At 43.2% G+C, this 13,506-nt stretch overlaps 1 protein-coding gene across 4 annotated transcripts in view; it reads right to left on the bottom strand.

Annotated features, from left to right (window-relative positions):
* LOC144669540 (myocardin-related transcription factor A-like) overlaps window positions 1-13,506 on the bottom strand; it is a 144,205-nt gene that overhangs the window by 27,171 nt on the left and 103,528 nt on the right. For 3 of the 4 annotated variants that reach the window (XM_078532017.1, XM_078532019.1, XM_078532015.1), the window contains 4 exons: window positions 13,000-13,161; window positions 8,713-8,775; window positions 6,095-6,267; window positions 95-220 (listed from right to left, as the gene is read on the bottom strand). In XM_078532017.1, the coding sequence (XP_078388143.1) occupies window positions 95-220; window positions 6,095-6,267; window positions 8,713-8,775; window positions 13,000-13,161 (524 nt within the window). The remainder of the gene's footprint in view (window positions 1-94; window positions 221-6,094; window positions 6,268-8,712; window positions 8,776-12,999; window positions 13,162-13,506) is intronic. The other variant, XM_078532016.1, reaches the window with a different exon arrangement.

The following is a 13,506-nucleotide window of genomic DNA, read 5'->3' on the forward strand; positions in this document are numbered from 1 at the left end:
ACTTCACAATTCTAGAATTCGGACCACAGTTTGTTAAGATGGGAAACATTGCCACGTCATCCTACTGTACAAATATTTTCCAAGATTTGCTTACTTTAATAAGTGTTGGCGTGGGTTTGGCAGCTGGAGATGACACACCATTTGCCAATTTTGCCATCTGTTGGTCAGACGCTGGCTTTAACTTGCTCAATTCTGTCCCAGTTGGCAACGATACAAGATACTGCAAGAGAACAAGTCAACTATGAAAAAGGTGACAAATGTGATTCCCAATCCAATTTACAAAACCTTACGGAATATTGGGAAATGCCAATACATTTTTTTGAGGAAGAGGTTTTTTTTTAAATACAGTGCTTTCTGTTCTTTTGTGGATCTCTGAACCCAGCAAGATTCCCTTCCGAAGGGCCAAACGGTACCCAGACTTTTACCAGTATGTCGAATGTGGAATGACTAAATGCCTTCAAATTTATCCAAACCCCTGAAGCAAAGCCCTTGTTTTACACTTGGCATCTCAGCTGCGATTGGCACTCAGTATGTGGAGGGCCTACTAGCACAGCACACGGTGACACTAGCAATCTTCAAAGTTTTAAAAATGTTTGAGGTGTTGTGATGTTTTTATTAGAATCATTAGAATGGTTACAGCACAGGAGACAACCATTCGGCCCATAGGGTCTGTGCTAGCTCTCTGCAAGAGCAATTCACCCAGTCCCCTTTTCCCCCCCCCAATAAGCTTGCAAATTTTCCTCTTCAGATAATGATCCAACTGCCTTTCGAAAGCCATGATTGAATCTACCTCTATCACGCTTTCAAGGAGTGCATTCCAAATCATAACCAGTCCTTGTGTAAAAATATTGTTTGCGTCTCCATTGCTTCTTTTGCCAATCACCTAAAACCAGTGTCCTCTGGTTCTGGATCCTTCCACCAATGGAAATAGTTTCTCCCTATCGACTCTGTGCAGACCCCTCACAATTTTGAATACCTCTATCAAATCTCCTCTCAACCTTCTCTTCTCCAAGGAAAACAGCCCCAATTTCTCCAATCTATCTTCGTAACTTAAGTTCTTCATTCCTGGAACCATTCTTGTGAATCTTTTCTACACACCCTCGAACGCCTTCACATTTTTCCTGAAGTGTGGAGCCCAGAACGGGACACAATATTACAGCTGAGGCCAACCCAGTGTTTTGTACAGGTTTTTGATAACTTGCTTGCTTTTGTACCCTGTGCCCCAATTTATAAAGCCCAGGATACTGTATACTTTTTAAACCACTTTCCTAACCTGTCCTGCCACTTTCAATGAATTATGCACATATACATGCAGGTCCCTCTGTTCCTGCATCTCCTTTAGAATTGTGTCCTTTATTTTATCTTGCCTCTCCTCACTCTTCCTGCCAAAATGAATCACTTCACACATCTCCGCATTAAGTTTTATCTACCATTTGTCCACCTCACAGTGCATATTACTTTCAAGTTGCTCGTCAACAACAAATATTAAAATTGTACCCTGTACAGCAAAGTCTAAGTTGTTGATACAGAACAAGAAAAGCAAATGTCCTAAACACTGACCTTTGGGGAACCCCACTACAAACCTTACTCCAGTCCAAAAAACAACCATTTACCACTACTCTTTGTTTCCTGTCACTCAGCCAAATTCATACCAGTGCAGCTACTGCTCCTTTTAATCCATGATCTATAATTTTGCTCACAAATGTGCGGTGTGGCACTTCATCAAATGCCTTTTGGAACCCCATGTACACCACGTCAACTGTATTACCCTCTCCGTTTCCTCATCAAAAAACTCAAGCAAGTTTGTTAAACACTTAAAATGTTTACACTCCTGATCAAGTCTATGTAGGTTTTGCTTAATTAATAGTCACTCGGGCAAATGCAGGTTAATTTTGTCCCGAATTATCATTTCTAAAAGTTTCTCCAACACCAAGGTTAAACTGACATCCAACCTGAAGTTGCTGGGCTGATCTTTACAGCCTTTTTTTGAGCAAGGGTGTAGCATTTGCAATTCTCCAGTCCTCTGATACCACCCTATATCTAAGGAAGACTGGAAGATTCTGGCCAGTGTCTCTGCAATTTTGACACATCCCTCAGTATTCTTGGGTGCATCTCATCTGGTCCTGGTGACTTATCAACTTTTAAGTACAGACAGCCTATCTAATACTTCCACCTTGTCAATTTTAAACTGATCAAGTGGATCAACTACGTCCTCTTTCACCATGACCTGGACAGCAGCATCTTCCTTGGTAAAGACAAATACAAAGTATTCATTTATTACCTCAGCCATGCCCTTCCCCTTCATGCGTAAATCAGCTTTTGCATCCATAATCGGTCCCACTCCTCCTTTTACCAATGCCTACAGAAGACTTTTGGATTCCCTTTTATGTTAGCTGCCAGTCTCTTCTCATACTCTCTTTTTTCTCATCTTTTTTGTTTTTCAATACCCCTCTGAACATTCTATACTGAGCCTAATTCTCAATTGTGTTATCCACCTGACATCTGTCATATGCACCTTTTATCTGCTTCGTCTTACTCTCGTATCATCTAGGGAGCTCTGGGTTTGTTTGCCCTACTTTTCCCTCTTGTGGAAATGCTTCTTGTCTATACCTTAAATATCTCCTCTTTAAAGGCAGCCCACTGCTCAGTTACAGTTTTGCCTTCCAACCTTTGATTCCAATTTATCTGGGCCAGATTCGTTCTCACCCCACTAAAGTTTGCTCTCATCCAATTAATCACTCTTGCTCTGGATTGCTCCTTGCCATTTTCATAGCCAATCTAAGTTGTACGATGCAATGATCACTGTCCCCTAAATGTTCCCCTGCAGACATCTGATCCACTTGGCCATTCATTCCCAAGAACCAGGTCCAGCAATGCCTCCTTTCTTGCTGGACTGGAAACATACTAATATTGAAAATTCTCCTGAACACATAAGGAATTTTTGCCCATCTCTACTCTGTACACTCTAATTATCCTAATCCAGACTGGAATAGTAAAAATCTTCCATTATAACTATATAATTCTTGCATTTCTCTGTAATTTCCTTGTATATTTGTTCCTCTACATCTTTTCCACTACTTGGCAGCCTATAGGATAGGCTTGGCAATGTAATGACACCTCTTAGTTTCTTAGCTCTAGCCAACACACTCTTTCCTTGCCTCTCATTCAGTCTCCAAGCAGGCTAATTGGTTTTCCCCATTATCAGCAGCATAGCAATAGGAGGCAGCCAAAAGTGGATACCATAGTTACACAGTGCCTTTGTAAACAGGTGTAATTACCATGGTTAAAAAATGGATGGTCTGGAACAGTGAAGATCAAGCCACTTTGCTCTGGTCACATGTATCTCTTAGCAAGCTGCATCTAGAGCAGCACTAAGAGGGTGGGTGTGAGCAGCTGATTGCTTTTCTTTCCCAGCCTTAGAACGGCACATAGCAAATGGATACAAGCAAGGAGCATTGATGGAGAATCTCAAATGTAATCCTGCAAACTACATTATACAGCTGCCTTGTCTATCAGAGGAAAACGGAGCACATTGTGAAATGGAGTGTCAGATTCCATGTTAGCAAGTGGTCACAATGAAGAAATTTATATGGTTCAAAGAACGTTCCATTCGTTGGGCAATGATTACATTGCACACAATGATTATTCGCAAACAGTGATTGGGTGACATGTTCAAAGGGAGCGCTGAGCGCTCGAACACTTGATACACCCATTACCACACTCCCAGGTCAAGGGAACTACAGTTACATGCAGACTCACCTTTACTCTGCCTTAACCCAAAGCCCTGCAGAACAACCCCACTAGGCCTATGAGACATTTCTCACAATAGCCATTCTATGGCCTTCTCTGAACCAGATTGCCAAGTGGGTGCTGCTCTAAGGGCAGTTTTCTACTGTCAGTCCATGAGGAATTAGACTGACTTCATAGTCACATGACCCTTCCAGCTCATCCTTCAGCCTAACAGAAAGAAATAACTTTTATTTCTATAGCACCTTTTGCAACCTCACAACAGCCAATGAAGTTTTTTTTAGTTCAGTCACTGTGGCAATGTAGGAAATGTAGCAGCCAATTTTCACGCAGCAAGCTCCCACAAACAGCAATGAGATAACTACTCAATTCATTCTTTTAGTAATGTTGGTGGAGGGATAAATATTGTGGGGGGGTCATCAGGGAGAACTCCCCTGCTTTTTGCCCTCCTCACACCTAAGAGGGGTAGACAGGGGCTCAGCTTGATGCCACCTCCAACAGTATCAGCCTAGGTTTTATGCTCAAGTCTCTGGAATGAGATGTGAGCCCACAACCTTCTGACTAGCGGCGACAGTGCTATCACTGAGCCACAGTTTAGGCTGGATTAAAATCCAGATGTCAGAGGTGAAGGGCCAGCATCTTACCGACTACACCCGTCAAAGTCCCCACTTCTAGGCGAGACCGAAAGCAGATTTGGTGGCAGCTTTGCAGAACTCCTCTGCTCAGTTCCTAAGCGTGACCCAGAGCTTCCAGCGGTTTGGCAATGTAATTCTCCGCCTTGAATACTCTCACGTTGACATCTCTATCCTTGGCCTGCTGCAGTATTTCAATGAAGCTCAATGCAAAAGCTCAAGGAACAGCACCTCACCTTTCAGTTGGGCGCTTTACAGCCTTCAAAATCAAAGTTCAACAATTTTGGACTATAAACTCTGTCCTCCGTGTTTTTCCCCTTAGGTGCCAATATTGATTTTCACATTTCTGATTTTGGATACAGCTGTTTATTATTCTGCCACTCACAACCACTCAGGACAATTCTTTACTACAACCATTATCACTCCCTTTGCCGATCATCATTTAACCTTTACCTTATCACACACCATCTCTTTTGCTCTTCCTCCTCTCTCCACCACTTGCTCAAAACCGATTACATTTTTATCTTCCTTCAGGTCTGCTGAAAGGTCCTTGATCTGAAACGTTAACTCTGCTTTCTGTCGGCAGATGCTGCCGGACATGCTGAGTATTTCCAACCTTTTTTTGCTTTTTATTACCCATTTTCTAGATTGGATCTGATTAAAAAAATCAGATTATATCAGGATGGTTTTTTTGTTTACAGGAGAACAAAAGCCAATGGGCTCTGGTCACACAGGACGATCAATACTTTTAAATATTTGCTGGTGTACAACAGCAGAAAATGATCTCATTCAAGTTCACAGACCTGAAACGTTAACTCTGCCTCTCTCTCTCCACAGATGTTACCAGACCTGCTGAGTATTTTTAATATTTTTTTTTAATTTCAGATTTTCAACTTCCACAGTATTTTTATTTTGTATTATTGGAGCAGAAGCAGATCATTGATTATTGATCATCGTCAGGCAGAGTGGCATTCAGCTGTTACAAGCATCTCCACGGGGTTATTTTTATATTGCTAAAGCACCGGCAGCTGCCAATAAGCCTCTCTCTCCTTTGGTAGGTACTCTGCGATGTAAAACTCCCCCAGTGACCTTGCCCCGGCAGCAGAGCTCTTTGTGTGGGTCTCCAAAACCTGCCATCAGAGTTGCCTCCTCTGTGAATCTAATTGAAGCTGTTGCAGGATGGTTTCACGGTGGAAGAGGGAGGGTGGAATGGGAGTAAGGCAGCTTTTTTGGTGTCGCTCATCCTCAAGCTACATGTGCAAAAAAGAAACGTTTCATCAGGAAAGGCCATCTCAGCCTTTGAGACAGCGATGCTGGCCACAGGTGAATAGTGCGTCAACATGCAATGCATGCAAGAATGGCCCTTTGGAGCTAAGTTGCCAGTCCACGAAACCTTAGGCAGGAAAAAATGAGGGAGTAAGAGAGCGTTGTTCTGGAGCCTCTCCAGCACAACCCTTCTGTCTGGTGGATGTTGCCAACTTCTGACTAGAAAAGGCAGATCATTTTATTTTAATATTTTAACAAATATTTAAAACCCCAGCATCATTTTTATTTGTATTATTTGGCGCTGCCAATGAACAGTGTGCTGACAGATACTAGCAAGAGATGGTGGATCTATCCCAAGAATGGAGAGATGCTCTAATTGAAGTCAAGGTTGACCAGCTAATTTTCAACATGAAAGTTTCATTCAGGAGGCTGGTTGTAAAGGACAGTACCTGGGTTGAAGAAGTGAGAAGGGGATGTTGTGGATCAGCAGATCTTGCTTCTGTGGGGGATGGCAATGACCCCAATGACTCGTGGCTTCCTGGCTGCTCTGGTGAAAGGGCATCACTGCTATCTTCGTCGAATGATGAATTGTCTGCCAATGCAGAGTACGGCACATGATTATCTGTGGGAGAAACGAGGTGCATTAACAACCTGGCATAAAGATTAAACAAGTTTCTTTTGGGATCCATTAAAGACCAGACCCAGATGGAAAAACCATCTACCAACACCAACTTGTCACCATAGCCACTGAAGGCAGCTCTCATCCTAACCCATGCTACTCAAGAAATCAAATAGAGCACATGGCTATGCAATAAGATCCTTCTGACTCAACCTGTCCGGTCGAAGTATAACGCAACAATTCCAACATTAGATCTTCATTGCTTTAGGAATCATTAAAAGCATCAAAGCTTTTACATAACTTCAAGTCATTTTGCTTCCTATTAGTCTGCCTGTATCATCTTGGTGTGTGATCTATGCTCCAGATCTGTCCAATGCAGCTCCTGGAACAAGCAGAAGGTTGAAACAGAGTAATTGTGTCTCAGTTTCTCCCCCTGCATGAAAGAGCTTCTGATTTTCTGACGTGCAATTCACTGCGTGGAGGTCGGGACACGCTCCAACCAGTTGGTCCATCAAGCCGGCATCACGATGTCTGCAGCATTGTGACCAGCCACTCACTATTCCAACCCCTGCCCAACACCCCATTCTGCCCAGCCATGTATAGAATCATACAATGGTTACAGCACAGGAGACCTTTCAAGCCCATTGTGTCTGTACCACCTCTCTCTGCAAATCACCTAGTCCCACTCCCTTGCCTTTTCGCTGTAGCCCTGCAAATCTTCTCCACAGGTAATTACCCAATGCTCTTTTGAAGGGCTGGATTGACTCTGCATCCCCTATACCCTCGGGTAGTGTTCCAGTATAGGTTCCAGATCTAACCATTCACAACATTAAAATGTTTTCCTTCATGTCACTGTTGCTTCTTTTGTTAATCACCTTAAACCTCGCTTTCGATTCTTCCACCAACAGGAGCAATTTCTCCCCCATCTACTTTGTCCAGGCTCAGGAATTTGAAAAGCTCCATCAAATCTCCTCTTTGTCAAGGAGAACAGCCCTGGCTTGGAGAGATAATAAAAGCCCCATTGCATGTGGGCTTAAACACCAAAAGCACCTAGAAAAGCCTAGCTTCCTAATGTTATGCTAAAATGAGTATGCAAACACAAAGGTTGTCTTCATCAGCTGCCCCTCGATTTGAGGATGACACCTGCTCAGGGTTGCGACTTTCTGCCATGGGTCTTCATGTGACTGAACATTCTCGACCCACAGATCTTTGGACACAGGGGGCAGGACCTCCCATGAGATAGTGGATCCGGAGTGCAGGATTTACTGCTTTTTCTTACCTCTGCTGCCGCTCTGCCTCATCATGAAGACGTTGCGACTCAAAGCGTGATGCAGCTTGATGGGCAAGTTGTTACCATTTTGAACGATTGGCAGGAAGCTCCTCGCAGTCATTAATGTCAATGCTGCCACGTTTCAAGAAGAGCCTCAAAGCATCTTTGAAGCATTTTCTTTGTCTCCCCCCCTGAACACTGGCCAGTTGAGAGAACAGGGCCTGGTGGGTGGACGCTTTTCGGTCATCTGGACACAATGTCCAGCCCATCATGGTTGATTTTCCAGTTTTGCCTGAACGCTGGTGGAGCTGGCTTCAAGGAGGGAGAATATTGCTTGTTCAACAGTCCTCCCATTGAATCAGGAAGATGCAACATAGCTGATGGAATTTCTCTAGCACAGTACTGGTGCATCAGCAAACACAAACAATACCTCAAACATTCACTTCATTTTTGAATGCCACCCCGACAGAACACCAGAGTACAAAAGACTTTCTCATACAAGAGTGCCTCATCCAATAAACTTTTAGTGAATTGTAACTCATTCTATAATTAGCACCATCTCCAATGAAAACAGGCTCAATGGGATTGTTTGCTTTTATTTAATTCGTGAAACAAAATTTGACACTGAGCCACTTAAGGAGAAAGCTTACTTAGTCAAAGAGGTGGGTTTACAGGAGCGTTAAAGGAGGAGAGGGAAGCAGAGGTTTTCTGGAATATATTCCAATGCTTAGGGTCTTGGCGGCTGAAGACATGACCGCCAATGGTGGAACAATGTAAAGTGGGGGTGTGCAAGAGGTTAGAATTAGATTAGCGCAGGGATCCAGGCTGGCTATATGGCTGGAGGAGATTAGACATAGGGCAGGGTGAGGCCATGGAGGGGTTTGAAATCAAGGATGAGGATTTTAAAATCTAGTCGCTGCCATACACAGTGTTGCCATCCCACATTAACCAAACAGTTTTAAACAACAAAAGGTCATTTCAACAAAATAGCAACAAGACCAGACTAAAGATAATCAGCCTCTATTATTTAAATTGTTCAGCTCCTGTAGGGATTGTGCTGGACTAAGGCCTGAAGCCAGGTAAGATGCTAGCGAGCAACCCTCCCTGGCACTATGAGGAATTGGCCATTGGTGGCCAACCAACCAAACATCCTGGCTGAAAACAAATGTGACACTCACCATTGCACTGCTGGGGAGTATGGTCATGCTCATCTACACAACCACAACTACACCTCTCTTCATCTGTAACGCAAAATTTTAAAAATTAAAAATGTTCATTCAAAATCTGACTCCGCAATCCAAACAACTGTAAATACTCTATGCTCCCACCATATGCTAAACTGAAAAGTCCGCCATAGAGTATTTCATATTCTCTCAAATCCTACATTCTTCCGCATAAGGATATTTGCCAGATGCATCATCTGCCAGTGTCTAGGTTAATTTGTAAAGGCCTATGATAAGCCCTGTAAGACAAACTTTGTAAATTTTGGTGCTCAGAAACTGAAGGATGTGTTAAGTGTTGGGGAAAGGAGCACTTTCTGATTTTGGGACTTGCTGAAATGGGAGCACTCCAAGGTCAGGTACAGCACAGCCATCGGCAGAATAAACTTCCTCTGACTCTCAACTTGGTGCCTTTCCACAGCGTTCCACCATTTAAATTTTGAGGGCCTGGAGATTTGGAAATGGTCAACTCAGCACCATCTCCTCAGTGATGGGGAAATGCCACCAATGACTGTTAGCGTGGACAGCTCAAGATGTTTGCAAATTAATGCAAACACTCACTCAATATTTATTTATTGCCAGTACAGCTTCATAGTATGTGGCCAGTAAAGCCAAAATGTCTGACTCAATATTCCATCCAGTGGGACTTAGAGACTTTTGGCAAATGGATATCACTAGTTTGAGGATGTTTATAAATAGAATCACGCAACACACACATGGACATTATACTGCAAGCTGTTTTCTGCTTTAAGCACATGTGAATTAACATCTGACCTGAATGCATGTTCTACTGGGCCTTGTTTGTGTTGAATACAATGTTGTGGGAGACCGGGTGTCTGAGCGCAATGGGTTACAACAATGAGATCATACCACCATACTGCGCCAAAATGACCTAACAGGACAGATCAGGAATTGGCAAGCAGCAGCTCATCATCATACTCAGTCAGTACGAACTCTCTTGCATTAAGTAAGTAGCTCCGAATGAGGCAGCAGTAACTGAAGAGATTGATTGATTCCTTTTATTACCTGTCAACGGTGAGCAAGGTCACTAAATGTTCCATACTAAACACACCACATTAGATCCAGTTCCAGTCTCTCAGACTAACAGTATTAAAACAAAGCAACATGTATAATCATAAAATATAACAATGGAGTTCCTGGTCTTGAGGATGGTGACAAATTACTTAATCAACTTAGACAAGAAATTTACATTTCTGCTAGTCAGGTACAAAAACGGTAGGTGGGAATAACACAGGAATCAGAAAAGAGCAGAGCACCGGGACTATTTGGATAGTCCCTCAAAGGGCTGGCACAGGCAAAATGGGCCAAATGGCTTCCTTCTGTCACATTTATCACATTGCACGTTTTAAAACAATTAAAGAGAATCTTTTAAATGTCACCGGAACTCAGAGATCCAAAAACATTTTAGTAATGACATTTTTCTTTTATAATTCTCTTGTGGAGAGTTTTATTTCGTCCTTTTTTGAAAACCAACAGTCGTCATGGCAAAGCAGGGGTGGGGGAAACACTAATATGCCATTTAATATCCTACTTACCTCAATGAAATCTTTCTATTTAGTCACCATCTCTGGATTGGCCAGCTTTAGCTTATTTTTTTACATTTTTTCGATGGATGTGAACATCACTGGCAAGGCCAGTGTTTATTGCTCATCTCCAATTGCTCTAAGATGCTGGTGAGCCGCCTTCTTGAACCATTGCGGTCCATCTGATCTGGTACACCTGCGGTGCTGTTGGGAAGGAAGTTCCAGGATGACAAAGGACATTCGTGAACCAGGTGGGTTTTTACGATAGTTTCATGGTCACTATTATTGAAACCAGCTTTCAATTCCAATTTATTAAGTGAATTTAAATGTCACCAGCTGCTGTGGTAGGGTTGGAATCCATGTCCCCACAGCATTAGCCTCTGGATTACACTACCCCAATGCCACAGCTCCCTTTCACTTGAAGGTTAGTTATCACATAGGTGTAAGATATCAAATAATTGTAGTTTTTCCCCATCCACGTATTACCCACACAAACAACAACATGGAACTCCCAAATCCAAAAACGTGGGGCACAATTGACCTATTCGGATAGCTCAAGAGGAAATGGTAGCATAGTAGTAATGTTACTGGACCAGTAATCCAGGCTAATGTTCTGGGTTCAGAGGTTCAAATCCCACCATGGCGGCTTGTGGAATTTAAATTCAATTAATTAGAATAACTAATTAGAATTAATTAGAATAAACTGAAAGCTAGTCTCAGTAATGGTGACCATGAACTATCACTGTCATAAAAACCCATCTGGTTCACGAAAAAAGTCCTTAAGGATGGAAATCTGCCATCCTTACCTGGTCTGGCCTACATGTGTCTCCAGACCCACAGCGATGTGGCTGACTCTTAACTACCCTCTGAAATGGCCCAGCAAGCCACTTAGTTGTAGCAAACCGCTACAGAATGGACAATTCAAGAAGTTGGCTCACCACCACCTTCTCAAGGCTAATTAGAGAGGGGCAGCAAATGCTGGCCTTGCCAGCAAGGCCGAGATCCCATGAAAGAATAAAAATAAGAGAAAGAAAAAGCTGACAGGCAAGTGGTAATTTAGATAATACATGGGGAGAGTGAACAAGCTGTGACCATATACAAGAAATGTTTCTCAAAGGGCAGTATAACACTGATGATCTTCATGTTAACAGAAATCACTCAATAAAACTTGGCAAATTCAAAATAAAAAGGGAGAAACCCAAACTCCTTGAACATTAGCAGAGATAAACATGGCGCCAGATGGGCCTCACCATGATTTGGTGTTATAATTTTCATTACAGTGAAGAGGATTCCTCGTCCGCCCAGAGATAGCTGATCTCAAATAGGTTGGTACAGGCAATAGAGTTATCCTCAGTGCCCCAGATAGCATGGGAGGGGGAAAGGGGCGGGGTAGAGAAAAATCAATTGAGGTCCTCACTTCTGACTGCTTTCAGTTCAGGGTGATGCCAGGAAGCACTTCTACAAACAAAGCGTAGTGGAAATCTGGAACTCTCTTCTGCCATTAAGCTTTTAGGGCTGGGGGATCAATTGAAAATTTCAAAATTCAGGCCAATAGATTTTTGTTAGACAAGGATATTAAAGGTTTACAGAATCAAGGCTGGAGTTAAGATACAGGTCAGTCATGTTCTGGCTGAATGGTGGAACAGATTCGAAGGGCTGAATGGTCCATTCTTGTCCCAATGTTCAAGCTCTGTTGGAACTGTTCATGTGGGGAAACCAACAGGGCAGAAACCAGTTCGATTTCCAAGGGTGCAAATATTTTGCCAACGCTCATCATCCAACTTCACACAAGTAGTGGGCAATTTGGTGATGTGCCCGGGGGTTTCCAAGAATCATTTGCCATTTCTCAGGAGGTGCTGCAGAACAGCAAGGGAAAGAGAGAATAAACATATACTCAATGTAAGCCTCAGATGTGATTGTGATTCTGATCATCACACTTGGGACTATGTATGTATTCAAGTTTTAAACTCAGGAAACGATTGTCACTAAAAATAGCTCACACCATAGTGGGGTGTGGAATCCAACAAAACAGGGTGTGATCAGATGCGGCTGTGATGCCTCGTAGTTGATTAACTTGCCGTGAGTTCACAAATGCAGAATTCTAATTTGGATGAGGTGACAAAAGGACCAAACGATCCTGTAGGACTGCACCCAAGCAGCAGTAATTTATGCACCAGGAGAGCTATTGCATGGGGCTGGTAAATGAAAGCTTCTGTGTTTAATTTAAAATTTGAGAGAAACCTATGGATCCCAGTATGGTGAAATATGATATGGTCCAACACATTCAGATCCTGCCACTGGAGGCATATCTCTTTTCCCCCCTCAGTATGGGAGGAGTCCGAGCCAAATCAGCCACTGATCTTACATGAAACTTGACAGCAAATGTCAGTGTGGACCATTCAGCCATCTTGAGCCTGGAAGCATCATTCCAACCGGACTTGACTGACATGGGTTAGGAGCGAAGAAAGGTTGATTCCAAAACCCAGGGGTGCCAAGGGTAGCTGCCTGAGATCACCAACTCTGGACACATAAAATGTCTACCCTGGCGTGGTCTCACCTGGTGAGCATGGAAGAAGGATAGAAGTTGGCTGTGGGTGAGGTTGGGGGGGGGGCGGTTAGAAGAAAAAAGCTATACTGCTGCCTTGCACAGCAGCTCACAGGTAGGGTACATTTACTAAAACTTTTAAAGGTCCACATTTACCTATGATGGCCTCTTTGACACTGGAATCCACGGGAAGGATGTTTTTCTCCACCAGCTCCATGGGACCAGGGCGCTGCGCAATCTTCTCATTCAGATCGTCAGCTAACCGTGCTCGCTTCAGTTTCATCTGTGTGGCTTGCAGGGAGGGCTCTGCTGAAGTCTCTGTACAACACCAACGCATATCCATTCAATTCAGCTCACGCTCAGTATTTTAACACAAAGCTGAAATTGGACTGACTTGTAAAACAGCTCTTGCATGTTGCAGTAGAGCCTGTTTGGAAACACACTGTACTTTAACTCTTTGAAGATTGCAAAAATTTCACCCACCCACCCACCCACCCAACCATCCTGACCCATCCCTCCACCCCGGACAATCCAATGGGCAAGGCAACAGGGAGGGAGGTGGCCTATTTCCAGGTTTTCACCAGTGCCCTTCTGTAGCTGAACACTGCAAGGTCAAGCAAACCTTGGTTGAATGTCTTCACCCTTACTCCATGTATATTTTAG

The sequence above is a fragment of the Cetorhinus maximus genome, chromosome 29, assembly GCF_964194155.1.
Source record: "Cetorhinus maximus chromosome 29, sCetMax3.hap1.1, whole genome shotgun sequence".
NCBI classification, from domain to species: domain Eukaryota; kingdom Metazoa; phylum Chordata; class Chondrichthyes; order Lamniformes; family Cetorhinidae; genus Cetorhinus; species Cetorhinus maximus.